This window comes from Alosa sapidissima, chromosome 22, assembly GCF_018492685.1.
Source record: "Alosa sapidissima isolate fAloSap1 chromosome 22, fAloSap1.pri, whole genome shotgun sequence".
Taxonomy (NCBI): domain Eukaryota; kingdom Metazoa; phylum Chordata; class Actinopteri; order Clupeiformes; family Clupeidae; genus Alosa; species Alosa sapidissima.
This window is the reverse complement of record NC_055978.1, coordinates 4,599,428-4,626,808: the sequence shown is the minus strand read 5'-3', so window position 1 is coordinate 4,626,808 and position 27,381 is coordinate 4,599,428. Positions and strand designations below refer to the sequence as shown.

At 44.2% G+C, this 27,381-nt stretch overlaps 2 protein-coding genes across 6 annotated transcripts; one reads left to right on the top strand and one right to left on the bottom strand.

Annotated features, from left to right (window-relative positions):
- Positions 1 to 1,982: 1,982 nt before the first annotated feature.
- On the top strand, positions 1,983 to 20,611 carry kdm7aa (lysine (K)-specific demethylase 7Aa). Of its 5 annotated transcripts, none has more exons than XM_042078474.1 (19): positions 1,983 to 2,133; positions 9,316 to 9,401; positions 9,986 to 10,103; positions 10,401 to 10,561; positions 12,527 to 12,668; positions 12,785 to 12,971; positions 13,253 to 13,415; positions 14,246 to 14,333; positions 14,489 to 14,595; positions 14,844 to 14,935; positions 15,124 to 15,210; positions 15,673 to 15,918; positions 16,510 to 16,634; positions 17,078 to 17,205; positions 17,396 to 17,481; positions 17,586 to 17,728; positions 18,285 to 18,658; positions 18,922 to 19,164; positions 19,209 to 20,611. In XM_042078474.1, exons 1-18 carry the CDS (start codon positions 2,036 to 2,038, stop codon positions 19,008 to 19,010), a joined length of 2,520 nt encoding a protein of 839 aa, XP_041934408.1. In that variant the 5' UTR covers positions 1,983 to 2,035; the 3' UTR covers positions 19,011 to 19,164; positions 19,209 to 20,611. The 5 variants fall into 5 exon arrangements, with proteins under 5 accessions (XP_041934408.1, XP_041934406.1, XP_041934407.1 ...); XM_042078472.1 differs by having other exon boundaries at positions 17,078 to 17,211; XM_042078476.1 differs by lacking the exon at positions 1,983 to 2,133 and adding an exon at positions 2,281 to 2,303 and having other exon boundaries at positions 17,078 to 17,211.
- Positions 20,612 to 22,195: 1,584 nt separating this feature from the next.
- On the bottom strand, positions 22,196 to 24,852 carry ndufb2 (NADH:ubiquinone oxidoreductase subunit B2). Its single transcript, XM_042078477.1, has 4 exons — positions 24,664 to 24,852; positions 24,071 to 24,215; positions 23,631 to 23,736; positions 22,196 to 22,406 (listed from the first exon to the last, which is right to left on the bottom strand). The coding sequence occupies exons 1-3, from the start codon at positions 24,747 to 24,749 to the stop codon at positions 23,662 to 23,664; spliced, it is 306 nt and encodes a 101-aa protein (XP_041934411.1). The 5' UTR covers positions 24,750 to 24,852; the 3' UTR covers positions 22,196 to 22,406; positions 23,631 to 23,661.
- Between the last annotated feature and the right edge of the window lie 2,529 nt (positions 24,853 to 27,381).

Sequence of the window (27,381 nt, the reverse complement as noted above, 5' to 3'; positions counted from 1 at the left end):
AGACTCCGCATTCTCTTTGAATGATTTTCCATACAATTTCTAGTATAGGCTAAACAGAAACTACAAAATGGTATGAGGTGTTGGTGAGAAATTGTGTTTCTTAGAAGGACATTATAAATTATGTAAAAATGTATCTTTTGAACGTGAATATCATCCTTTAATTTTACAACCAGGAGTCTAGCACCTCTAGAAATATCTATGCATGTGACACATCAGCATTTTGAATGAGTAACTATGTTTGTTTAATAATTAATACGTGGACCCATTAATTTTTAACAAAAGTAAAATATAATGGCCTGTGGGGCTATCAAAATAGTAAGAGAGAGAGGAAATGAATAGTGAGTGCATGTCAGCACACACCTTTGGTATGCGAGAATTAAATTCTATTTTATCCTGTCAGTTTTCACATGACTTCCATTACCTATTGTTTTACCAAATTCACACAGATGTTGTTTTGATATAACATGGAGATTGGCTCCTGAGCTCAACTTGCATAATTGAAAATGTGTCGTGTTTTGCACCTCTTGATTTCAATGCACACCAGATCACAATGATTCTTCAAGTATGCTTTCAGTAGGCTTAGAATTCTCTTCATCATATTCTGTCTCTTTTTGAGGTCGTCGCATCATCTAAGGCCACTTAAATTGTCAGTCTGATATTTGCAGGTTGTCATGGCCAGAGGAGAATGGTGCATGCGGACCTCTGGCTGAGCGCTGCTTACATGTGAAGGTGATGACAGCTTCTCATTAAGACCCTACAGGCCACGACGGGGAGCTGTCATGAAACCAGAGGAATTGCCAGGCCAAAGACACCGGACCTAATTAACAAAAGCCTCCTGAAACCACACAGTTGGACTCAACTTTATAAAGACTTCTCAAGAATGTGGATATAATTATGCCAGGAATGGATTATTGTAGGGTAGTCTAAGAATGTATGTACCCTACCCTACCCTAAAGAACATTTCATTTTCGTATGAAAGTTAAGCTTTACCCATTGCATTTAATAATGCAACTCTGTCTAAATAAACGCTTGTGTGTCTGAAGTGCTTCTCTTCAGAAACTGATCGTAAATAAAAGATAAGAGTGCCATGCCGCGTGCAGGCTATTACGACTACTTATTCACGGTAGGACAGATGGGTGAATGGGGGATGGGCGACAATGCTCGTGGGTATAGAAGCTGGGGTGCACGGCGCGCGCCTCATTGCTATTCGCTGCATCCATGCACGCAGCACCCTGGAAGCACGTAGCACACGTTGCACTCAATGCAGTTGCCTCTACGATAAGCATTTTCAATTTAGCATTTGATGCTTTATGTCTTTGTCATTTATGTCACATTTAACGTGTGGATATTGTCTACTACATGAGGTAGGCTAGACATTCAACTGTTCACATGCACTTGAAAGCCGGTGTGCTAGCAAGCAATGTAAAATTGAGATTTCAGCAAAGCATGGAGTTTAAAGGGTAGCCTTACCCCAGGTGCAAAATAGATGCGCCTTGCCAAGCCAATTCTTTACTCACTGAAAACAAACTGCACAGCTCCTGAGGAGACTAGCTTGGGGCAATATGGCCAATTTGTGTCAGTAGGCATCATGTCATATTTGTAGGTCAGAGATGATCATCACTAAACTATGAGCCCATATGACCCCTGGCATTTTGAAAAACAACCTTGAAACTCAACATGAGAATGAACCAGATTCAAATTTGCTGCCTGTGCACATCCAACCCCATAGCCTAGGCTACCCCTATAACATTTTTAGCCAATGTGAACGTAGGCCTAAGCCTACTCAAAGGAAGTCCAGACAGAGTGATTCTTTCTGGCAACCAAAAAACCCCAAAAACAATAGGGCTACAAACGGTGGCCTTGATGATCTCCTCTGACGGAATAAATACTTTGATATTGACGTCAAATCCCCGGCATGCCCAAGCATGGTCAGCTTTTTTTCCGCGTGTAATCGGGTTTTCCTTCGGCTATTTCCGTGTAAGTTACACAATCCCCGCCCCACTTGATTCCTGTGTTGTTTGGGGACAGTAGGAAGATGGCGGCTGCTCCGCTATACTGTGTCTGCCGGCAGCCCTATGATGTGAGCCGGTTTATGATCGAATGTGATATCTGTAAGGACTGGTTTCACGGCAGGTATGTATATAATTGTTTCCTTTAGGTAGAGGAAGAGGTTGGTGTGTCTACGTTTCGTTGGAGTTGCGCAGTTTCGGAAAAATCTGGGTATGTCATGCGGTCGAACAGCAATCCTGGGGGTCTCTTCACGCGTCTTTATTGTCACAGTTACCCCTCTAGGAACTATTATGGTAACACAACCAGGAATGGATTTCTAACGTCATATGTTTTCATTTTGATGGGTTAAGTGGTGTACTGTTGTAATGTCCTCGTCCTGTGGTTTCACGAGTCTTTACTTTATGGAATTTAATCGTCGCACGTAACATCAACGCTTGGCAAGTTAACGTAGCTAACGTTACCGAGTGGCAAGTCGATAGTTGCTGGACTGTGTCAAGTTTTTGTTCATATCAGCTTGTTGGGGGAATGAGACGTCACCGAGGAGATTGACGTTTTTGTTCCTGTAGGTTGTCGATTCGTGTACTGTTTTGCAATGATCACTACCGTCGATGACATCAAGACGCAAACATTATCTGTCTGTATTTACATAGAAACTTAACGTTAGCCAGTAGGCTGTAAAGGTTGACAGCAAGCTAGCTAGCTCTCTCGTTCGTGAACCCACTGGAAACTCGTCCTCAAATGCGGGTTTCCTGTCTCAGGTAACTGAAAACGACTCTTCTATCGATATGATTGCTTATATAGTTATAATGTCGGTACGAACTACCACGAAATGTTCAAATATCATATTGTTTGGGTAGGGTACTGCGATTTTAAGGGGTTCAGGCAACCCCAGCACACCGAAATCAGTCCATACAATGTTAGCAAGTTAGCTATCTTGCTAATTTAAGTCGGATAAGTTTGTCAAAACCGATTAGGACAGCAAGGTTATGCACAGAATGTGTCGGTCGCTTTGAAGACTTGTTCTCAAATCAATTATGTGTACAAGTGATCACGGGAAGACACTGATGATGTAAAATATTCCATGTTTCTTGTTGGTTTAAGTCGGGGGATTTAAATGCCTGCCTTGAACAAAAGTAGACACATTGCAAACCCATCTAGTGGACAAGAGAGGAATTGCAATTTAAAGAGACATTTTCCTACAGCGCGTCGCCTGTGTAGGCTACTGCAGTGACTGTAGTACCACCGATCAATCATTCATGCCATGTTTATATAGCTAGCATTAGAATATGTTTTCACGTTAATGCAGGACATAGTAATCTGTTAGCAAGCTTTGAAGACTCCCTATTTTGTGTAGAGGTGTTGGTTGTGAGAATCTGGTCAAGTCACTTCTCTATTTGACAGTCCAAATCACAGTGAATACAATGTTACACCATGCCCGAATACAGATAGTCTCTCTTGCACTGTGCTGTAAGGCCTTGTGTAACCACACATTGCTGTCAAAACCTGGGCATGTCATGAAGAGGAACAAATACAAAGCTATTCCCATTTATAATACTAATAAGTAGATGGACATGACCAGCTAGGCTTTGAACCAAATGTGCTTTTCGCCCTACCATTTCCAAGCTCTGTAACCAGGTCGTAGGGTACACTTTGATAATTGATGGCCTACAAACACACAGCTCAGCGAAGAAGAGGAGATTTTATTCACCATTGTAGACCATGTGCTTTTCCTCTGGTGAAAATCAAAAGCATAACAGAGGCCGCCGACTCTAGATGGTCTTCAAACAACGCAGTCAGAGTGGTTGTATTTTTTTTCACCCCAATCTTGCCTAGTGACTGCGGGATTGGACGACAGCAACCCCAGGCATGATTGGATGTTGTTTCGCTGCCTAGCTAGAGCGCTCATCCCTCTCGTTTTTATCGAGGCCCCTTGTGTGTGCAAGACTAGTGCCACCAAATGGGATTATGCCGCCTACCCTACCATGGCGCTGTATGATAATCAGCAGGAAACCATGGGCCGGTACGGGGGAGGCTTCAATGGGATTATCAGCCTCTTCATAATGGTTATACACAGTCTGTTCCCTGCCACGATCTAACACTTGCACTAGGCCTATGCAAACATGCAAGGATGGGATCAGATCGGTGGCGGATAAGGGGAGGTTAGCAGTTGGCAATCGCATAATGGGGTCCTCAAATGGTAGAACGTCTTTGTTAGTTTTTTTGTTTAGTTTTTTTTTTTTGCTCTCTGTTGAAATTGATTTAGTTTTTCCAGATATGATGTTGCAATCTGTGAAAATTGCTGCTCTGGGCTAAAATTGCAGTCGAGCAGTTGTGATTGACTCACTGTATGACCCAAATAGCCCACTTAAGGTCATTTCTGAAGTCATGGTATGGCATTGGCTAATTTCTTCCCTCTTGACTCGAGAGAGTCGCCTACTGCTATGGCTGCTAGAACGTCCTATGTCTGGCACTGCCGGGCCTGAGTTTGAGGAGGGGTGGGGGAAGCTGAATGAGTCGAGATGCGTTGGACAGGGGGGAAGATTGATGGCATTGCTGCTGAGCCAAGTTCAATGCTCCATCCGTCACCGTCCCGCGGGCAGGAAAACACACAAGACAGATGAATGTGTCTTCCTCTTCAGCTTAATAGGGTTGGCCCAATTGGGTTACGCATTCCACTTACCCTTCCTATTTTCTGCCACTGTGCTCTTGTGCAATTTCGGAAGTTTTATTTTTTTCATGTGAAGAGTTTTTTTTGTTGTATTTGTGAGACCAAAAACATCAGGTTGTGCATGGCACTTTAATCAATGCTGGGCGGGGGTGTTAAATCATGTTATTTATTGTCTGATTAGGGTTGAAAAGTTAAGTCATAATATTGATTTGGTACTTGACCTGTCTTTCAGGACCAGTGCATTGGAATATATTAGGTATTCTTTTTAGCAGTGTGCTGAAAAAAGCAATATATTGATCCAGGTTAGTGTTATATTTAGTATCAGAATCAGATTTTTTTTTTTTAATGTTTTTCTTAAATTTCATAGATATCAAACTGCACTACTTATGTGCTCAGTGTCCCCCCAGTAAGAACTACTAGGCTATGTGATGGAATATAAAAATGATATTGAACTTTGAGGCCTTAGGGTCAAGCCTACATCTGTTATGGTGCCACTAGTGTTTGTCTATGGATAAATAGCCTCTGGTGCTTTAGGCTGAACTTCCTGTGTGTAATGTGGCCTATACAATCTCAGTGGAGCTTGAGGACAAGTCTGGTTTACTTCCTTCCCTTGGACTCAAATGTCTGTCTTGTTTAACCCCTTTCTGACGGCTAGCTAAGAGTTTTGAACTCTGTTTGCACTCCCAGTTTAGGCAGGACCCGGTAATTAATGTGGTGACAGGGTTTGGAGCCCCCCCCCCCCCCCCTTAAAACTAGAGTTGGCAAACCAGGTGCTCACAGCCTGAACCAACGACCAAACATCGCAGCTCTTTTCGCAGCCAGGGGCCACACACACACACACACACACCCCCCCCACACCCCAGTCACCACCCCTTAATTTATTTGAAAAGTGCCAGCTCCGTAATGAAGGCGTATCGGATCCCTGTGTGGGGGGTTATTTAACCCCTCGCCCAAATGGCTCTGCCCGCCCATTGCTATTGTGTTCCTCTGAGCATCTTTTGAAACAATGAGGCCGTCGCAGCGGGGCTGACTAATGTGTCACCCCGCGGCCAGAAGGAACCAGGGCCAAGGTGTTGCGCCGCTACGAAGACAGACAGACAGAGTTTTGTAAGTCTTGACGCAAAAGTCGGTGCTGTGCTGTGCACTCTGGCGTGGGTTGTAATCGTTGAGAAAAAAAGAAAAAAAAAGTGAATGCTTCGCCGCTCTGTCAGTTCAGTGTGACGCACAGGGAGGACAGCATGACTCCGACGAGAGGCAATGCTGCTCTCAGCCGGAACACTAGCTCTCTGTCTTCCCCCCCCATCTTTCTCTCCTTCCTTCTCCTCGGATTTGTGGGCCTGTTAGGTAGTTAATCAGTTACACAGGTGACACATTCGCTGACTCCGAGAGCTGCTCCTGTGGCACAGTGCCCTGTTTTCCCGAGCTGTTACACAAGGGCTGAAAGGGCGCGGTGGTGTGGGGGTGGAGACGGGGGGGGTGGAGAGACCGGCCAACTGCCTCCCTTACCTCAGCGCACTCGGCACGTCGCCCCCGGCATGACATAATTGCCCTTGTGACTGAAGTTTCTCTTTCTCTCTCACTCCCTCCCTCTCTCTCGAATGTGCTTTCTTTTTTTTTTTCTTTCTCTCGCTCTCTCTCTCTCTCTCTCTGTTTTCTCTCTGTGGCTGTGAGTGTCTTCCTGAGTAGCTAGGCCCTTGTGGCAACAGCGAGAGATGAGAGCGGAGAGTGTTTGTGCTATTGTTTCCACCGCCTGGGCAGGAAGTGAGTGAGCGATGCAGGGGCACTGACACTGTGAGGTGGCCATTGTGTGGGACGGCTGGGCCTTGTATCTTCCTCCCGCAGGCCGTGGCATTATGCAGCCTCCACTGCCCAGTCATTCAGCCTCCCACAGACGTTCTCTGTCCTCAAGATTAACCAGCTCAAGGATCCAGACTTCAGAAGTGGACGTTTTGCTAGGAAATAAGAGGATTAATAGAACATGTATAACTATATGTAATAATATGGCTTGTAGAAATGGTAGCCAGGGCAGTCCCCAGTGTTTCACTGATATATAGGCTAGCTCCACAAGAAGAACAGTCATATTGAAATGTTGTTCTTTGTATAGTGAGGAAGTTATGTTGTATGTGTCCGATATAGTCTACCATGTTTTCTGTATAGATGGATTTTGATTTTTTTTGCTGACCATTTCATACTGAGTGCTTTGTAAACATTGGCACACCACATGCTTTAACCTACAGCATGCAGGTGTGTTCGTTACTGTTGAGGAAGATAAAAGCTAATTGGGAGAGTCCATAGGTGGAGATCCTGTGTCCCACGCCACCCACCAGGGGCAAAAAGAGGCTAACGGCTCCTGGGTGTGCTAATGGGGCTGCTTTGTTTTGGTTCAGTTTCCTGCAATAAGAGGCAGATCAAAGCAGATAACAGTTAGAGGAATCCTCTGGCCCTCCCTCCCCCCCAGCAACTGAGGGAGGGGGGACAGGACTGGGACCCCCCCCCCCCCCCCCTATGTCCTTAAAAAACACTGTGTCAACAGTTTACACAGCCTCTTCTGTCTCTGCAGAGGAAGGGGTGAAAAGCTTTGATGTCCAGGCTTTTTTAAGCAGTAGCTCTGCCTCTGACACTGACGTTTAAGGATGGAAGCTACTCCAAATGATGTATGGTTTAAAGCACAGGTGGATTTTTTTTTATTGCTCCTGTTTTAAGTGTAGTGACAGCAAAAAAGTCAGTGGTCTTCTGACAAATGTTGAGTTGAGGCCTATCAGATTTATTTCTCAAGTACCTTGCTTTGATAGAACATCAATGAGTAACCCTGTTCATTTCCCAAATTTTTGTTTATGGCAGGTTAATCCAGTGTTACTCCGGTTCTACCGGTATGACCCCTGCTTGCTATGTGGTAGTTCTGCTCAACTTTACTGCAAACATGTCTGCTTGACTCACCTGCTGGTGGTCAGCCTCTGTGTGGTTCAACATTCTAGTCAAAGAGTGCTTTTCACCACAAATGCACACAGAGTGAACAGTGAGCTTGGTTTCACTATTTGCCATACATTATGTGAGGGTATGTTATATTTGACAGGAAACTTTTTCGAGTCAACATCACCAGACAGCTCTGCCAGGACCTGAGGTCATCCAACCAAGTGAACACCTGTGATTGACTGGTATTAGGTCAGATGCACAGCACTGAAGTTGTGTTGACTTGTTTTTGCATGTGTGGGAGGGTTATGTGTATGTTTATCTGTTCACTGCAGTGGTAAACAAATACAGATAAAAAGATCTGTGAATGGACTCTCCCCACCCACAATAGGTTACCGGTCTCTAGACTGTCTCATGAGGGCGAAAAATTGCCTTAAAAGGTGTATTGTCACACCGGTGTGACTGGAATGTTGGAAAATGAACATTCTAAAGAATATCTGGGGTCATTGAATTCAACATAGAATTTGAGAACTTTGAATTGTTGCGGAACGGAATCTTACGTTAGAATGTTCAAAAACCCACACCTTTAAGGGTTAACAGGCCAAATAAAAGTAGATCAAGATAACCCAGGCTAGATAATGAGTTGGCTAATAATATACCACTGTTGTACAGGTTTTACAACAGGTTTGTTTTGTAATAGGTATGCCACCGAGATATTGTTTTGAAGCACCCAATCTTGTGAAACTGCACATAGCTTCACATAGCAGGCCAAACCATGTGCCAAAACATTATGCCTATAGCCTAGCATGTTCCACAGGATGGATTGTTTGACTCTGTTCATGGGAACATTTTCTACATACCAGACGGTCAATAAAAGTCAACAGAGGTGATTTTCAGTGTACACTGGGTATAGAAATGCAAAAGAAACATACTAATTCCTCTCATTATGTTAGTAACAGGGCTCTGGTCGTCAGCTGAAGAATGCCTCTGTTGATAGAGCCCTTGTGGTTTTGGGCTGCTTTTTTTGAGTGGTTGAGGTTTCAGTGATGCTTTGTGTAGAAGAAAAAGAAGAAAAAAAACCCACTGCTGTAAAGTGGCTGTATGTCTGCAAGAGGCTTCTTGATGGATGTCTTGAGTTTTGCTCAACAATATGGGCTTAAGTGTTCAGCTTCAGTTTCAACATCAACAGTTTTCAGAGTAGGCCTAGGCTATTTCTCCTAAAGGGTGATAAAAGTGTCATCTGTTCTTGATGGTTTTGCTCAGTTATGATTTCACTCAAAGATCTCACTTCACTTGCACCTTCAATGCCTTCACCTCACAATGTTCTTCAGGGAGAGGTACATCAGATAGATGACCTGGGCAGGTTGTCAGAAGACTACCAGTAGGCTATAACAGTCTGCTTTGATGCATCAGGGAGAAATCTAGCCAATACTGGATCTCTTCTATTGCAGTTTTTTGCCAGACATTCCTTCATATATTTCGGGTAGCCTAACAGCTAGAGCTCAAGGCCCTTTAAAATCCTGGCAGTATGACAAGCAGTGAGTCCAATAACAAGACGCACACGTGGAAACACTAATCACATGATCAGGCTCAACAAAATACAAGATGAAAGAGTACCTATGTTGAAGGGGGTCCAACACAAGACACTTCTGCCTGTGACTGTTAGTATTTTGGCATCTACAGTAAGTAGACTGATCTCTGATGAGCTGCATCTTTCACTCTTTCAGCTGTGTCCAAGTGGAGGAGCACCATGCAGCCGATATTGACGTCTATCACTGTCCCAACTGCGATGTCCAGCACGGACCCTCTTTGAGTAAGTGGCTCTTGGTCTGACCACAGACAGACAGTGGGGGGGATAAATTGCCCTCTGGGGAACTGATCATTTTCTGTCCTGACGCAGTACAGCTCTGACCTCCCCCAAATTGCTGGGGTCAGAAAGCAACAGGCTAATTGAATGGTAGAGTAATCCTATCATTGAGTCTGTGCACAGAGTCTGTGGTTATAGCAAGCAAGGAAGAGTAGTGCCTACTGTGTGTGTGTGTATGCGTGTGTGCATGCATGCGTGTTTGTTTGTGTGTGTGTGCGCTTTTGGGTGTTTTGCATGCGTGCTTGCGTGTGTGTGTGTGTGTGCGTGTATGTGTTTGTGTGTGTGTGTGCGTGCGTGTTTTTGTTTGTGTATGTGTGTGTATGTGTGCATGCGCGTGGGGAGAGGGGGGGGGGGGGGGTGGTCGGGTGGTTGGCAGTAAGTCAGTTTTGCTTCTCAATGTCGTATGCGTGCTTGAAGGAGGTGCTAGTGGTTGTAAAATGTATGCTTCAAGAGAAACAACTAAAACAAAATGTAATTTTAAGTAGTGACACATTATGCCCTAACTTTGTTTATAACCTAACCTGTTGCAGTGAAAAAGCGCAATAACTGGCATCGCCATGACTACACCGAGCCAGGTGACGGCACCAAGCCGGTGCAGGCGGGGACGTCAGTGTTTGTGCGGGAGCTGCAGGAGAGGAGCTTTCCCAGGTAGGGGCCTGAAACCTGTGTTTGTTTACTTGTTTGTTTACTCAAGTGATTTCGCAGCAGTTCCCCACATCTGCTGGAGGAACCAAATGTTACCGCAGTGAAATTGATTTGTTTCTCAATAACGGGAGAAGCCGTGTTGAAACGGTGCTTGCATTCTGTTTGCAAGATTTAACTTTAACTTTTTTAAGAATTCATCAGAGTCCTTGTAAATGTGGAGTAAAATGAACTATCAACTAAAGCCTGTGGCCTTACTGAGGACTTATCACTGACTGCTCTTTTTGTGTTTGTGTGTTTCAGTGCGGATGAGATTGTCTTGAAAATGCAAGGGCACCACGTGACCCCAAAGTATTTGGAGAAGCACGGGTTCAACCACCCCATCATGTTGCCCGAGTTTGAGGGACTGGGTCTCAAGCTGCCCCCTCCTTCCTTCTCCGTGAAAGACGTGGAGGAGTGTGTGGGTGAGGAACCGCCATCCATATGTTGAAGCTGTGTGTGTGTGTGGGCGTATTTGTCTTTGTTTGCTTGATCTGTATTTTAATTTCCCCCAATACTTCATGGATGAATTAATTAATGTTTTCTATAGATCCTTCGATGCTGAATGTTAAGCACATAATGTGTCGCGCGCAAGAGTTACAGCAAATACAAGATATCTCATTAGCAATATAGCTTGAATTTCTGGATCACAAAGTGCAAAATGAAACCAGAAAGACAAAGACCAATACCAGCAGGCTACAATTGATGCTTAAGTGGAAGGTTTACGTATTGGTCACCCAAGATTAAGCAAAAGTTGATTGATTGTAATCTAAGATTATAGTTGTCTGGCTTTCAAGGTCTGAAGGTTCAAGGTATTTCCTCGTCCTGTCGAGGGCCTGGTACATTCTGGCTCTTGTTTCAGGCCTTTTGCAAGCGGCGAGCATCTCGAGTTCAACGCCACCGCAGCGGCTGTGTTTTATCTCTTAAGCTCCAATTACACGCCACCCCTTCTGCTCCATTGAGCAATAAGCGCCTCTTGTTTTAAAAAGGAGCAGGTGTTGTGACTGGGGTGTAGGCCCCCGTGGCCAGATCGCATTACATTCTTACAGTTTTGGATACAATGGGTGGAGGGCTCGACCCTTTCTTCCTCCCTCTCTCTCCCCCCCCCTCTCTCTGTGTCTGTCTGTCCCCCCCCACTCCGTGTCAGCAGAGGCGTCCGGTCCGTGTGAACTCCAGAGGCCCTTCCATCCCCCATTGTTGGTTTAGTATCCTGTCACCTGTGCTTGCCAAGACGGCAAAAAGGGAAAAAAAAGTGTAATTCGACCCCTCTGGTCGTGTTCTTAGATAGATAAGACTGGGATTGAGGTGGTGGCCTCCCAAGCCCATCTGTAGGGGAGGGAGAGGATCGTCCGTCTCACTGGTGTAGAGGTATTCCACGATGGCTTTCTCTCCCTCCTCCCATTCCCTCGTCGGAGATGCTTGATTAGTTAGACATCCAGGGACTGCAGCGCTCTGAAACGCTTTCCACTGGCTCTGCTCCAGCTGTTCCCTGTCATCAGACGCTGGCCAGCTGGGCTCGTGTGTGTGTGTGTGTGTGTGTGTGTGTGTAGGCGTGTGTGTGGTTGGCGGCAGAAGAAGCAGTGGGGGGCAGGGTGATCACACAAATGCCAGCTGTCCTCTCCCTGCTTATTGGTAGCCCTGTTTCCAGTGCTCGCTCGCCTGCTTACTTGCTTACTCGGCCCTTTGGGGGGCGGCAGGTTTGATTTGCTGCCCTACAGCTGTGCGTGTCGGTCAGTCAGGCCTTATCTCTCCAGCCTCCAGGGCCCACACTCTCCCACCTCTCCACCTCTGCCTCTCCACCACCCCGGCGGCTCAGTCAAGCAACCCCCACAGAGTGAGAAATTCCCTGAGGGAAGTAGCACAGCGGTGTGGAAATAACGGCTAGCTCCAAGCCTGGCAATTAAGCAATCCCATTTACAGTCTAGTTAGGGAAATAGTCCCAATTGCACTGTAAAGATTTCAAGACTTTTAATATAAGCTACAAAGATTTGGTGTAGCTTATATTGTGAGTTCATAATGTTTAGTTAAAACGGACTAGTGACACCTGGGTTAAAATGACCTACAGCTTCTGTGGTTGAAGATGCTGTAAAGCCATATTGTATTAGAATACTTGATGCTTTCAGACGAGAATCGCAAAAATAGATGCTCTGAGAGAATCAAAATTACTCCCAGGGGGTCAGGGATCTCTTGACGCAGTAATCATAAACTTGTATGGAACACAAAATGAACAGCTGTTTCAACTGATCCAGAAACTTTCAAATAATTGGCATATTGGCCTGCCAAGTCTTTTACATGTACAGTGGAAATGTCTCATGGGATTTATTAAGAAATGTTAACCTCGCTTACAACAGCTGAAGCATAGTAAGTAAAATCAGCTTTTGATTTTGCAGGGGGTGACAAAGTCATTGATGTCATTGACGTTGCCAGACAAGCAGACAGCAAAATGAAACTCAAAGAGTTCGTCAAGTATTACTACCAGCCTCAGCGACCAAAAGTGTTGAACGTCATCAGCTTGGAATTCTCAGACACCAAGTAAGTCGTCTTACTGCCTAACAACAATGAACTACCAAATTAACTAATGTACTATCCAGAGCTGGAAGAGAGTACAATGTGGATGTGGGATACTGATTGCTTCTCCATCCTCTCAGGATGTCTGACTTGGTGGTGGTACCGGATGTCGCTCAGAAGATGTCCTGGGTGGAGAACTACTGGCCGGATGATTCCTTCTTCCCCAAGCCCTTTGTGCAGAAGTATTGCCTAATGGGGGTGAAAGACAGCTACACTGACTTTCACATAGACTTTGGGGGCACGTCAGTGTGGTACCACGTCCTTTGGGTAGGAGCTTGAGAGGCCCTTTTTAGATATATGACTGCTAGCTCCTTCTTTAACTGCAATCTTATACAAGCCCTCAGACATATTTATGTTGAGATGGTAATATAAAACAGTCTGTTGATGCACGCATGCCACTGTGTGTTTAGATTCGGCATCCATGTAAAGATATGAATCTGTTCCCCAGGCTGCAAGGCAGTAACAACTCTGTACAATGTAGGTAATATTACTCGTCAGCCTCAAGTCCTCTGACTAACTGGTGTATTTTGTCCCTGTTGTTTCCACAGGGAGAGAAGATATTCTACTTGATCGAGCCGACCAAGGCAAACCTTGCACTTTACGAGGCATGGAGCTCCTCTGTCAATCAGAGCGAAGTATTTTTCGGGGAGAAGGTGGAGAAGTGCTACAAGTGCGTGGTGCGGCAAGGAACCACTATTCTCATTCCCACAGGTGAGAGATTTACCTCCTCCGGTCTGGTCGCTTGGATTCGTAAGGCCCAGGCACCACCTCTAGTCCCGGCACCAGTTCCTCGATAATGGGGGCCTCTCAGTATTTGTGGTTGGTGTCCTTGCTTGACCCATGCAATGGAAAATAGTTTCTTGGAGAGAGTGAAAGAAAGATTCAAAATCATCAAAGCAGACCACGAGTCAAAAATAATATCAACATTTTCCCAGGGAGCTTGCCAGGAAAATTTGGCTCACTGCTTGGAGGGGGTGATGACCCTGCTCGTTGCCAGGGGAATGAGAAGCACGGAGTCTCTGCCAGGCACCAGTGTAAACACAACAGGCCCAATTGACTGTGTCATAGACGTGGCTCTATCCAGTGAAAATCACTCCAGCTCGGCCCAGGAGCTTTTTAGTCAAAGAAAAACCAGGAGTGCTGTAAACAGTAGATAAGGTACTGTGGTGAGGGATATCGTGTTGCAGGAGCCGACCTTATCACAGAGAGGGAGAGGGAGGCACAGGTTTGTGTTTGGAGTGAAAGTGAAGAGCGACAAACCACTCGGGCATAGATCCCTCTCCTGGCCTCTGGCAACTGGTGTCATTAGAGCATCTGGCTTCTCTCACTCTTGCTCGTAACGCTTCATCTAAGCTCCCTTATCCACAGCCCCTCCGTTAACGCCAAACGCCTCTAATCTGTTGTGCGTCGAACAGGACGGGGAGCGAGCTATTGATCAGATGGGTTGCGTCATTGTGGGGAGAACGTGTGCTCTGTCTGCAATGCCGCCGGTGAGGGTTGTTGTTGTTGTGCTAACTGTTGCTCATTGCTGCCCCCTGCAGGATGGATCCATGCCGTTCTCACCTCTCAGGATTCTATGGCTTTCGGAGGAAACTTTCTTCACAACTTAAACATAGGCATGCAGCTCAGGTAGGCTTTCTGCAGACCTTAACCTGAGAATGAACGAATGCCTGGAAGGTCACATAACTATAAAACAAACTAAAATTCAGTTGCCTACTGAACGATGCTATGACCTAGCACCAGGTTAGTTAATAACCTCAACGTGATTTTTACGCATCTTGCAGGTGCTATGAAATGGAGCGACGTCTGAAGACCCCTGACCTCTTTAAGTTTCCCTACTTTGAGGCAATCTGTTGGTATGTGGCCAAGAATCTCCTGGAGACATTGAGAGGTAAGAAAGACCTAAACACACCCTTCTTTATACATATTTTTAAATGACTGTCTTAGCGGTCATCATAAGACTACATGATCATCATGATCAGATTCATTGATATACAATCCATCAAGATTGGATTTGCTGCATAGTTCAAACATATCTGCCAGGCCAACAACTTTAAACACTAACAATCACACTCAAAATAAATTTCTGCTTAAGCATTGTGTGATTTTTTTTTTTAACGTTCAAATATTCCTCCTCAGAATTGCGAGAGGATAACTGTCCACCCCAAGCCTACCTTGTGGAAGGGGTGAAAGCTTTAATCAGTGCACTGAAAACATGGCTTAAAAGAGAGGTATGACCAACACAGCTCTTCTAAATACAATACGTCAGCAACTGTAACGTCCGGTCAATATCACATCACATCACAGTCCAGGTGTGGTATGTGGATAGTAGTGTATTGTATTCCAGTGCAGGAGATGGAGCGCAAATGCAAACCCAATACAGGCTTCTCACTGTTCAATGCGTATGCTCTCTCCCCAGGTGACCGAGCCCACCAGTGAGGTTCCCGACCATATCAGACCACACCATCTGGTCAAGGAGCTCACCAAGGAAATCCGCTACCTGGAGGTAAGTCAACCTTTGGAGATAAGGCCGGTGGAGGAATTTGAGCGTAGGCACACCTGGAGTCATTGAATGCGAGTGTGTGTGTTGTGAGGACTAAGTAATGTGCCTGTAATTTGAAATGGACTAAAACCAACCAAGCCACCACAATGGACTTTTTTTTTGGAACTAGTAGGTTTTCCCACCATTTGCCAGCACTGGCATTTAATCAAAATGTAAGAATGAAAAAAAGTCCGCTACACCAGCTCCCAATGAATGCTTAATTTATTGCGACGTTTCGGGCACTAGCCCTTCATCAGACATCATCAGCTAGTGCCCGAAACGTCGCAATAAATTAAGCATTCATTGGGGGCTGGTGTAGCGGACTTTTTTCATTCTTACATTTTTTACCTTTTTGTCCAGCACCCAACTTAAGACTTTGGATGTGCATTTAATCAAAATGTCTCATGAACCTTGTTACCTTTTTAGGAGGACCAAGGCAGTGGTGGTGGACACAAGCCAATGAAAACTCAGGGAAATGGGGGTTGTCCCCTGACTCGCTCCACGCTCGAGCGTGGGTGCCACGCCAGGCGGGCGGCTCGGAGGTTGCGGGAGCAGCAGCAGCAGCAGCAGCATCAGCAGCAGCACACCCCGAAGCTGTCCTCCAACCTGGATGTCCTGGAGCGGCACACGCGCGAGGTCCTGAAGAGGCTGGAGGTCGGCCCACTGGAGGAGGTGAGCGCAGCAAGGCATTGTGGGAGGGCAGACTAGAGCTGTGGGGGGGGGGGGGGGGGGGGATGGGGTGGAGGTATGGGAAGGATAAGGGATGGAAGTAATATTTGAAACATCCTTTCACATAGATCTCGGTTTCTCCAGTTCACAGAGTACTGTAGGTACGGAGGGGAAGAAAACAAAAACAATCGGTTCTACCTAGCTCGAGTGGCTGCAGCCAACAGCTAGAACTGTCACACTCTGGGGGGCATGAACATGGCATGACCCCAATATGTTATACTCCCAAATGGATGTCAGATTGTGGAACGTGTTACTTTTGTCCCCCATCACTGTACGTGTGTGTGGGAGTTTGGGCATCTTTGGGGTAGCTAATTTCTCAAAATGTGCATCACAAAATTAAAAGGGTACTGTTTGTGATCCACATGCCTTGGATTCAGTTTGGAAGTTAGTTGGATGAAGCGCATGCCTTGAGTAAAGATCAGAGTGCAGGGACCGTAAGATGATGGTTGCCAGCTGGCTGCATGGTTTTACTGGCAATCAATGAGAAATGTTTGTTTCATTTGATCCCACTGAAATCTCTTCACTCCATTGTAGGATCCAGACTTTAGCACAAGAGTGCATGGAAAGTTCAACAAGGTCTCCATGGCTTCTGCGGTTACGATCGAGAAGGGCCTGGACAATAATCTGCACCTGGTGATGTGCAATGGCAGAATTGTCAGGTGAGAAACCTCTGGCATGTACTACTGAAAGGTAGCAATAATTCAACATCGATGAGGCATCAGCAACATAACATGGAGACAACATGCCTCATGGACACGGCTAAAAGTCATGTCATCTATAGGTCCAAAGGGATTTATAGATAATATTTGGCATCAATCTCCCTAGAGACCTATTTTTGTCAGATGACCTGCCCTGAAATCTAAAAGCTGAATCAAAATGCAGCAATTACCCTGAATTTAAAAGCTTAAATTTGACAGTGTCAAAGTGCAATCTTATGAGGTCAATACATTTTAGAAACTATGCTAGATAGTCATGCTCATGGTCACACACATCTTGCTACTGCCTCTACTACTGCTTTTCTAGAGCAGTCGTTGCCAAACAGGGCAGTTGGTACTTGGTACTTTGATTGACAGAAAAATACACTGTGTCTGTTATTCAACAGAGACCAGCGGCCTCGTGGTTTAATGAAGACTTCGGTAAAGACTGAGAACGGAAATATGTTGGCATACCAACTTAAGCAGGTCAAGACAGAAAGGATCGATTCGGATGAAGAGCAACATTGCTCCAGAGGTAAAGGTCAGTAATCACAAAGGCTGTTAGAAGTCTCTAAACTTAAGTAAGTCTCTGATATTGTGACTAGTAGTTCATGTTTGGAACGTTTTCTTGTTTGGAACATCAAATTCTTGTGGTTTACTTAGCCAAGTCATGAATCCTTGAACAGCATGAGCACTATCCTAATCAGCGCTGTCTTTGCCTACAGATTCTCACACAAATACTCAGCCAGAACTCAGGGGAGAAACGTCTGGTGTTTCGGATACCGAATCGGAGGACAGTGGAAGCACAGAGGTACTGACTGACTTCTCATTTCATTCCTCCCTTGTGATGAGTAAGATTTAGTTGATTTAAAATAATAACGATGTTGACATTGTTTCCTACTTTGTCACTTAAAGCGGAGGGATTCCTCTTCGGAGGATGATTCAGGGAGTTCTGAGGATGAAAAGGACGACGTGAAAGGCTCGATGGAGGACTCAGGGAGTGTGATGGGGCACCAGGCTAACACAAAACACAATCATAAACACAGGCCACTCAAAAGGTAAAGCAGCAAGTTCCTGATATAGTGATATGACCTGAGGTTACAAATACAGGGCCATTCACACCTGGAACAATAACTATAACATAACGATAACTATGACAATAAAACTGTCCGCCAGGACCAACGATAATAGCAAGTCTCTCCTTATGGTGATGAATGTGATGTCTAAAATTTGATGGATTCTGATTGGCTGTCAGCTTTTCATCATTCTCAAAATTGCACTAAAAGTGATCCGCAACAATATCATTCTTCATGTGTATATCGTTATAGTTAATGTGTGAATGTTGTCATTCATGTTAGATAGATCAATACTTTTTTGCAGTTATCATTCTTGGTGTGACCGGACCTTAATAGTGTAGTAGTGCTTTTTCGATGTCAGAACTAGGACCATTGCTAGGCAATGTTTCTGGTCTGTCCAAGCCAAGTACACCTTTTTGTAGTTTGCCCTCTACATTTGTGATGTCCAAAGGCTATGTTCAATATATGGTTCAAATAATTACAGAATTGGGTAGGCTTGGAGATAATTAAAGGCATCTATGTGTTTCTGCATTTGCAGAGAACGTCCTACCTCACCAAGCACAGAAGAAGCCATTCAGGGCATGCTGTCCATGGCTGGGTTGCTCTGCCCACAGCGGCCGGACGAGGATGGCAACTCGCAGGAGCCATGGTGGTCCCGGACGGTTCACCTCTCCCCAGAACACCGAGACAGGCAGCCGCCGTCCGGCCCGGAGAGCAAGGTCTTCATGGACAGCCAGGGCAACAGTAGCAGCGAGGCCTGGGACCATCACGAGATCCCGCCCAGCCCTTTACGCCAAGAAGACAGCCCGAGGGGGGACTTCCAGTACCGGGAGAGCTCCATGTCCCCTCCCCTGCACCCTTCCAAGAGACATGCTTCCAACCCCCCTCCCATCAGCAATCAGGCTACTAAAGGTACTAGACTGGTTTGCGTCAGCTCCTCTTTTTTGCTGTTGTTTTATACCAGTGTGTCACCTTTTTGGCAAGACTTGCATGTTGGTCTACCAGTCCCCTCCTAGCTCAGCAAGTAAAGCATGCTGCTGCCAAACATAAAAGGCAAAGTTATGGAGACCAATGATGAAATTGTGAAGCTTACACTTTGGAAATTCTAATTTAGGCAATCGCCGTCATTGCTTGCTGGTTCAAATGTTAATTTTGGCTGTTTGGCCAATTTTCAGGCAAACGTCCGAAGAAAGGAATGGCTACAGCCAAGCAGAGACTGGGGAAGATCTTAAAGCTCAACAGACACAATCGTCTTTTTGTGTAGTAGGAAGATTCAGAAATGTCGACGGAGAAGAGCGCTGCTGTCTTTTTTGGGCTTGTAGCGATCTGCTCCTCTTTGGATTAGACACGTAGAACTTAACACATACAAAGGCCACGAAAGCTACATCTGGAGCATGTGCACCCTCAACACGCCACATACACACACACACACACACACACACACACACACACACACACACACACACACACACACACACACACTCACTGTGCATGCTAATGAGACAGGGTATGTTTGATGGAAGCAAGCACACTGCTGCACCTGTTTGACATCCAGAAGGTGGAGCAAATTTAAAAAAAAGAAAAGATAAAAAAGGAGAAAAGAAAAGATAAAGAAGAGGATATGTTCTCGACACTGCAGGGACTGTGGGAAATTTACAATTGTTGTGATTTTTTTTTTTTTTTTTTTTTTTAAATTCATGAGCTCTCCAACAATTTTTGCCGAGATGTTGTCAAGAATAAAGGAGCCTCCTTCCACATTGGCATCACATAAGTCGAATCGTCACACCAGTTACAACCAGCCTGTATTGCATTTTTTGCATCGTTTTTTTTCTCTCGTCTCCATGGTATTGGAGCTTCCACTGTTTCCCTACCTCCATGACACCCTGTAGCGCCGAGGTGAACGTGCCTCGTGCTTTTTGAGGCCAAGGACAATCAAGGACAAACTCCGCACGGAGGACAGGCTGTGTGGCCTGTTGAGGTTTAACACTGGGGTGGGGGATCACCTAGTTGTAGGGTTGGTCTCTCGCTTTCTCTTTCTATCTGTTCATCTATCTATCTATCTATCCACTTCTATCTTCTACCTTTACATCTGTCTTTAACCTAGATAGCTGTCTGTTTGTCTTTCTTTACATGGGGTCCTTCTAGACCTTGAGAAGGGAAAGGTGCTATGGTGATAAACTGGAAATTCCTTAATGGTGCTGAAGTTTGTGTGTCCTGCGTGTGTCCTTTTCCCCTGCCCCTATCTCAGTCACACCAGCAATAATGATGACCTGATGTTGAGTGGAGTGAACTTAGGTCCTAGAGGGCATTCTCATGCATTAGTCTTCCTCTGATCGCCACTAATCACCTCTCGCAATGGCTGTACAAGTCATTTGTACACATGTATTTTTTTTATCATCACAGCCACAGTCTGTCGGAATGCTCTAATGTTTTGCATCCGTGAAATTGTTATTTTTTTGTTTTGTTTTTGTTTTTTAAACAAAAAGTATCAAAGCCATATGTTAAACGTTTTGTGCAGCAAAAATGCAGCTCAAGTCACGCCAACACAGAACCATAGATAAGTGCTTTGCTGCCTCCTGTTGGTCAGAGGAAGACCTGATGAGATTGCCATCTTTAGTATTCGTAGGGTAGGAGTTTGCTTGGTTTTAAAGGCATTAGATGATGTACAGGGATGGATGAATGACAGAGTATCCTACTTAATTTATTTGCTTCTTTTTGGTATCTGACTTGATCAGTTTCTTTTGATGGCTTTTCAACTGTGTATTTATTATTAAGTCCTGAATGCATCCTATATCCTCACCTCCACACTGTACAAAGTATTTTTTTGTAAATGTTGATATTATTAAACAGTTTACTTTAGCTCAACCTCGCACCACACTAAGTAAGTTTCCTTGACATTTTAAATGCCTGGCTTGATGAGGCATTGGGTATTGATTGATTGGGCAAAACTGCAACCAAACTTAATTAGGACACAGTTGCCTGATTTGCGTGCTAAAAATTCCATTTGTATTTTCTAATTTTTATACCATGGATGTGTTACGGAGTGGTAAATAACTACTTTAATTGATTTTCATTTGTTTTTTTAAAAAAAGAGTCTGTCACTATTTCTAAATTCATGCACTGTCCGTGATGTTTGCTCCACCCTATCTTTCTATTTTGCTAATTTCTGAATTTAAGAAAATTCCAAATTTATGAGATGGTATGGTGCCTAACTGCTAAGTGGGGTCTGCAGTTTGTCTCAGGGAACGAATCACAGAGCTGACATCTGATTTCATCACCAGCAATGTCCGTCTGTGTTACTATGGTTTCAGCTATCATGACGACGCTATTTACGTACCATATCTTTATGATTATGATCCTGAGCCTTGGCCAAGCTCTTGTAGTACTACCTAATGACCATTTTATTACTTTAAGTGATTTAAAAATACTTTGATGGCTCACATGAACTCAATATTGTAATTTTAAATATAGCAGGTTAACCTAGGAGACCCATGGTTGTACTTTGACCAAATGTTTGAGCAAAAATAAGAAGTACCTCAATGTAAGTATCATTTGTGATTGCATTACACCAGATGTGTTCTGAGTTAGGAGTGTTTTACGCATGAGAAGCCTTTTTTATTTTGTTGGTGGGTGGAAACAATATTCAAGGAGAATTAACAAAAAATGAAAGCGCCTCTACCTGACGGACATGATGTCCCTTTCTGATACAAAATGAAATTTTTAGGATGTGAACGTACTTTTTGCTACTGACTGTTGGTCTGTGTCCCTGTTTGTAGAAAGAAAAGAGTCAAGATCCATTTGATGTAAGAGAGCTAATCTACTACTTCCAACTACAATACATAACAGCAATGGTGATTCAACATCTATCCAATACTATTATATATTATTTTGACATCCTAGAGTTTTTGATTTTAAGCAAACTATTTTTTAAGCTTTAAAAAAAACCCTGACCAGACAAGTTAACTAACTGGATTAGCTGGAGCACAGCTTAACTTGTGAATGCAATGGTGATAATACCTCCCATAAACACACTATTGAACGTGTTGTAAGTCCTCATCATTGACCTTGACATACCCTTTCTTTGTTCTCTTACACAGAAATAACATTACAAACCACTTAGCTAGATGTCCTTGTCAGAGCCCATGTCACATTTCCACAATCTAGAGGTGCTAGCCTGCTGGCAGGGTTTTGCTCATGCCTTCAGTGATATGTACAGTATTTATTTGGCTTCATCTCTACATCACATCACAACTGTGGTATGAAATGGGTCACTGTGTTTGAATTTATAGAATGGAACTGATTTCAATATTTTGTATGTGCTTCGTTATTTAAAAAACAAACAAATGCAATGTCAGTTCACTTTGAAAAATGGCCTGTAAATATTGAAAAAAAAAATACAATTTCCTTTGTGTATGAACTGTTTGTTCTTTATACTAGCTTTGAACAAGATTTCAAGTGGCAAATAAATCTGTTTATTAAGTCAACAATGTTATGCACATCAGCTGTTTCTTTCATCACATCCATGTGTACAGGTTTTGCAAGAAGGAACCGTGTTACGATAAGAAACCAGTCTTTCATTACAGTCTATTTACAACACTGACTTCAGGATCAACGATCAGGTCATTCTTGAGCAGCAGATCACAGAGTGGAATGGAGGGATCTGCAAATAAACAAGACAAAAACAAGACACATGAATCCACTACTCAATTCATACATTTAAATATTTCAACCACTGTGATGTACAGTATGCAACAAGTTCTGAACTGAGTTGTTGGCAAGTCGTGTGGCATGATAGAAGGAGAGTTTCTCAATTCAATACTGGTTAGTTTTTTTTTTTTTACCTTATTGCTGGTAGTTACTCCATCACATGGTAGCCAGAGGATTGTAGAATGTAGTGTTTCCCATACATTGACTTATTTGTGGCGGCCCACCACAATATCAAGATTGACCACCACACAATGATTTTCCAGGTTGTACTAAATTGTGCTTAAATCTGGTTAGCATCATAACCACGCTGTGCTAATTTGTAAAAAACTGTTGTATTCAAGTTAATTCTGCAAACCAACCACCACGATTGGAATTCAATTCACTGGTAGAGTGAAAAGTCTATTACATGGAAAGTCAGGGGATTTGATCATATTTTGGTCCAAGTTAAGGAATATCAGGGAATTTGTTTGTAGCATATTCAAAATGTAGTTAGCATTTATCAAAAATAATATTTTCCAGTTAATTTACATGTCTCAGTTAATTTACATGACAAAGACAAACTGTTTCAAACTATAGGGGCAGCCTTGGCCTACTGGTTAGCACTTCAGACTTGTGACCGGAGGGTTGCCGGTTCGAACCCCGACCAGTAGGAACGGCTGAAGTGCCTTTGAGCAAGGCACCTAACCCCTCACTGCTCCCCGAGCGCCACTGTAGCAGGCAGCTCACTGTGTCGGGATTAGTGTGTGCTTCACCGCTGTGTGTTTCTCACTAATTCATGTATTGGGATAAATGCAGGGATCAAAAGAGTATATATACTTATATATATACTTACTTAACTAACAAACTGTTTTTTTGTCGTCTGTGATCAGGGAATTTCACATTTGACTTAAGAGTGGGAACCCAGTGTGTCCCAAACACAATGTGTATCATATTGATTTTTTTCAATTCATTGATAGGGTGATGCATACCCCATCTTGTGTCCCAAACACATTACGAGGTGACAGTAGCCATAATACTAGCCAGACACTATACAGACAGGGAAACGGTCACCATAAATGAGGTAGCATTTAATCTTGATGTAATTCAGCGTCCAACCGTTTCATTCCATATTCCTTCCATTCCCTGCACTACTTAAAAACCGCCTTAAAAATAACTTCATGACAGGAACAAGACTCACCTGAAAGTCAGCTTCATAAATATGAGGACCGTTACTCATCATCGTCAGCGGGGATTCCCAACTCCTCATCCGTCCATTCAGAAGAATCTGGCCATGGGAAGTGACCCTTCACAGAGAGAAAAAAAGAACAATCAAGTCTATAAACTAGCCTTACATTATTTGTTCTAGATGTAATGCTCCTGTCTCTTAGTTTATCAGAAACAAAAATATGCATTTTTGGTTAATGAAATGTGAAGACATAATCGCAATACTGCCTAAGCAATACCTCCTGACAGTTGTACATGTATGTATGAGCTTGCAGATATCGGATTTACAAATGCTACAGGGAAAGTAAGTATGCTTTATCTTTACATTATGGTAACATGGCAGGAAGGACCTCCTGCAAGAACTTTTCCTTGTGTGAAACTTTGTTGTACTTCTCAGGACAGACAAACACTCACCAACACAGCGTCTGGGTCGTGCCAGCAGTGCCACAGAATCCAGAACCACATAGCGCTGGATAGGAGTTCCGACTGGAAAACTTGGTTCTTTGTCAGTTGAGGGGGTGTCCTGTACTGGGGCTCAATGTGTGGGCCACCTCCTGCCCTACAATCACATATTTCACAGGTGAAAGAGCGTCACACGCTAATAATGTACTTAGTATAACTATATGTTAGGCTAGCTACAATTTGCATATCAGAAACATCTGCTCTCAGATTACTATGGTTTATAATATCAAATGAGAGAGAAAAATAAGGTTGCTATCGAGCAAATTCTAAAACCGACAGCGGAGGGCTGGCTAGCTGTGTTGTAGCATATACTCATCTGGCTATAGCTGGCTAGCTAGCAAGGTTAGTGATGACCAGAAACTAATACGAGTAGAAATCCAAACACGTAATTCTACAAGTTAGCACTGTTAGGAGCACTGACGCTTAAGTGACATAGTTAACATAGTCACTTTATATTTAACATTATATACATGCAAGATACATGCTAGTTTCAGCTTATGATAAGCAAACTAATGTTATCCTCACTAGGCATGGCTAACAGTTACCTCCTGACGACTAGTCTCTGTGGCCCTCGTCGAGCGAGCTGCATGCCACCTCGGAGGACACCAAAAGCCCTCCCGAGAGAAGCCATGGTGACTTTATTCTTCTTTCTGTCACAGTAGTTTAGCCAGAGTGTAGCAGCGCAAAGGCGACCGACTACAAAATGTCACCTTCTCAACACAACATCGACAAGCTAGCAGACCAAGCAACAATCTGCAAGCTCATTGGTGGATTTCTTCTTCGTCATAATTTCTACGGGGCAGGAGGACTACATGACCGCTGTATCTACACCTGCTGTTTCGAAGTACAATAGTGCAAGTAGGCACACACGCGCAAAGACAGGCTACTAAAAGTAAAAAATGAAAAAAAAAAGTTAGTTTAAAGCCGCAGTACTATGAACTTTAGGTCTGAAACCAGCAAGTTAACTACGGCATACACAACCTTACAAAACACCACTCCCTATACTGACAATGCTAGAAACTTTCTGACAAACATTCTGACTTTCTGACTGTATTTTCAGTACAGCCTACTCAGCAACGTAATGCTGTGAAAGGTTTGATTTCATTTTTGCCATGTATTCACACCCAGAACATAGAACTACAAGGTAGCCTAAATCCTGGATGGCACTTGTTTGGCTGTCCTATTATTATTACAATTGTATTACCACCAAGATGAATTTGAAGATGATACCACAACGAGTTGCCAGATAATGGCATACATCCAAAATAGCCAAATTATTGCATAGTTTTGTTTTTATAAACTCCTAAGCCATAGAAATGTAATATGGTATTGGTTCCTCAGTCAGACACTAGGAGGCAGTGCTGCACAGTTTTCAAAGTGGACCTCAGAAAACGTATGCAACTAATGCAATAACAGTATGATCTTGTGGCATAAAGAAAGAAAGTAGGAACAAATATTTTTCTCACCCTGTCATCGCCATCTCAGCATGGGTCCTCCTTGTTTTTGAGTCCAGCATAGTCCTCAAGCTGGCAAGTTGTTCCATTGCCATGTTTCTAATTCCTCTCTCCTTTCCAATAGAAGTGAGGCATTATTGATATCATCTGAGCTTTTCACTGTTGTGAGATCCTATTAAATGCCTGGCAAGAGTCCAAACACTGTACCATCCACCTTTGTCACTTGGGTGAAAGCAACAACTAGCCCCATATGTGACACAGCCCATCATTTCTGTCACTTCAACAAATGGACTGTATCCCCTATTCATATGGCTGGTGTCGAGACACGAAGGGCACTTTACTTTAAAAAAATAATAAATAAATAAATAACACAAGGTAAAGAGACTTTTGTCAAAGCCGCACCATCATGATATTGTGTTTCCTGACACAACTTTGGCATGTTCTCTCCCTGTCTACATCACCAGGAGGCAATCCAGGTCCGGTATCTGAAGCAAGACACACACACACACACACACACACACACACACTCATGCACAGTGTCGAATACACACACACACAAACACGTATACACACACGGCAGTCCTGCCATTAAAAACATTCCCCTGGCAGCAATGATGGAGGGCCATATGGGCCAAATTTTTCCCCTTTGAAAATACATTGAAAGAATATGTGCGTACCGGGGGAAACACGCAGGGAAAAGAGGGCGACTCCAAGTCCCTGACATATTAAAGCGGTTTTAAAGGCAAATATTTTTATTAATCACTGTCGCAGGCATGGAGGTATGGGACCAAATGAGTTGGGTGGGAGACGGCGGTGGTTCCAGATGTGATGGCTCTCCGTGATTAATGGACGAAAGTCACACCATGCCGTGAGGTCATACCCCTGCCCTTGCCGCCGCTGGTACCTTTCTTGAGATCAATCTCAGTTGCCCCAGTACGGCAATTGTGCCAAACTGCCGTTCCCCAGTCCAGCACTGGCTCCGAGCCACGGTGCTGCACAGTAGGACCGCCGAGCCGACCACCGCATGCCACTGACCTGGGATCAGCCTGTGACACATATCGGAAGGAAAACAAAGCACCAGCACAACGCTATGTAAAAGTGTGACTGGGAGTTATTTAAGAGACCAAAACCACCCAGTTGTTTTGGACTCTCCCCATGCGTGTCCGTTTGACAGATGTGGCGTGCATAATGCCTGTGGAGCCTGGCCTCGCCCGCGCCTCGGACTGCCAGTGCCAGGGAATGTGGGGGAAGAGCAGGACGGAGCACGGTATCAAGCAGCCAATTACACACTGAGCGAAGGACAAGCAACCTTCCCAAAACAACCACTCCTATCTGCAAGTAGGAGTTCTGCTCCGATAACCAAAAGAAACAAAATCAACAAACATCCAATATAATGATGCTTCTTAACCCTCCTGGATCAGAAAACAAAAAGTTTTTGGGTACATTGCTGTGTCATGAACTTAGTGTTTTGACAGCAAAAACCCTTTCCCAGTCTTTGAGCCATTTGGACGCTGCTCAGAAGACACCGGTCCGGTAATATCCTGTCAGTAAGATCAAACCCGTGTTATGAGCATGTTATTCCAACATCGCCGGAGTACATAAAAACCACACACTTATGCACTGTAAGTTTCCCTGTGACACTGGGTTGACCTTCTCGTATAGCCGTAGTGGCCACTTGCTGCCGTTGAATGCTCGGGAGACCTGTGGAGGCCACCCCACTGGGTTCCCACAGTGTGGATTTGCCCTGACTAACACATCTGACGCGAGGGATAAACAGGGTGTGGTGCACAGTTATCCTCTCTCTCTCTC

Excerpts from the sequence above, each read along its gene's own strand:
- kdm7aa (XM_042078472.1), top strand. The coding sequence starts at position 2,036 with ATGGCGGCTGCTCCGCTATACTGTGTCTGCCGGCAGCCCTATGATGTG. Across the intron at positions 14,596-14,843 it reads TCTCCTGGAGACATTGAGAG|AATTGCGAGAGGATAACTGT; the intron begins GTAAGAAAGACC and ends ATTCCTCCTCAG. Across the intron at positions 15,211-15,672 it reads AGGAAATCCGCTACCTGGAG|GAGGACCAAGGCAGTGGTGG; the intron begins GTAAGTCAACCT and ends TTACCTTTTTAG.
- ndufb2 (XM_042078477.1), bottom strand. The coding sequence starts at position 24,749 with ATGGCTTCTCTCGGGAGGGCTTTTGGTGTCCTCCGAGGTGGCATGCAG. Across the intron at positions 24,216-24,663 it reads CAGAGACTAGTCGTCAGGAG|GGCAGGAGGTGGCCCACACA; the intron begins GTAACTGTTAGC and ends ATGTGATTGTAG. Across the intron at positions 23,737-24,070 it reads ACGACCCAGACGCTGTGTTG|GGTCACTTCCCATGGCCAGA; the intron begins GTGAGTGTTTGT and ends CTCTCTGTGAAG.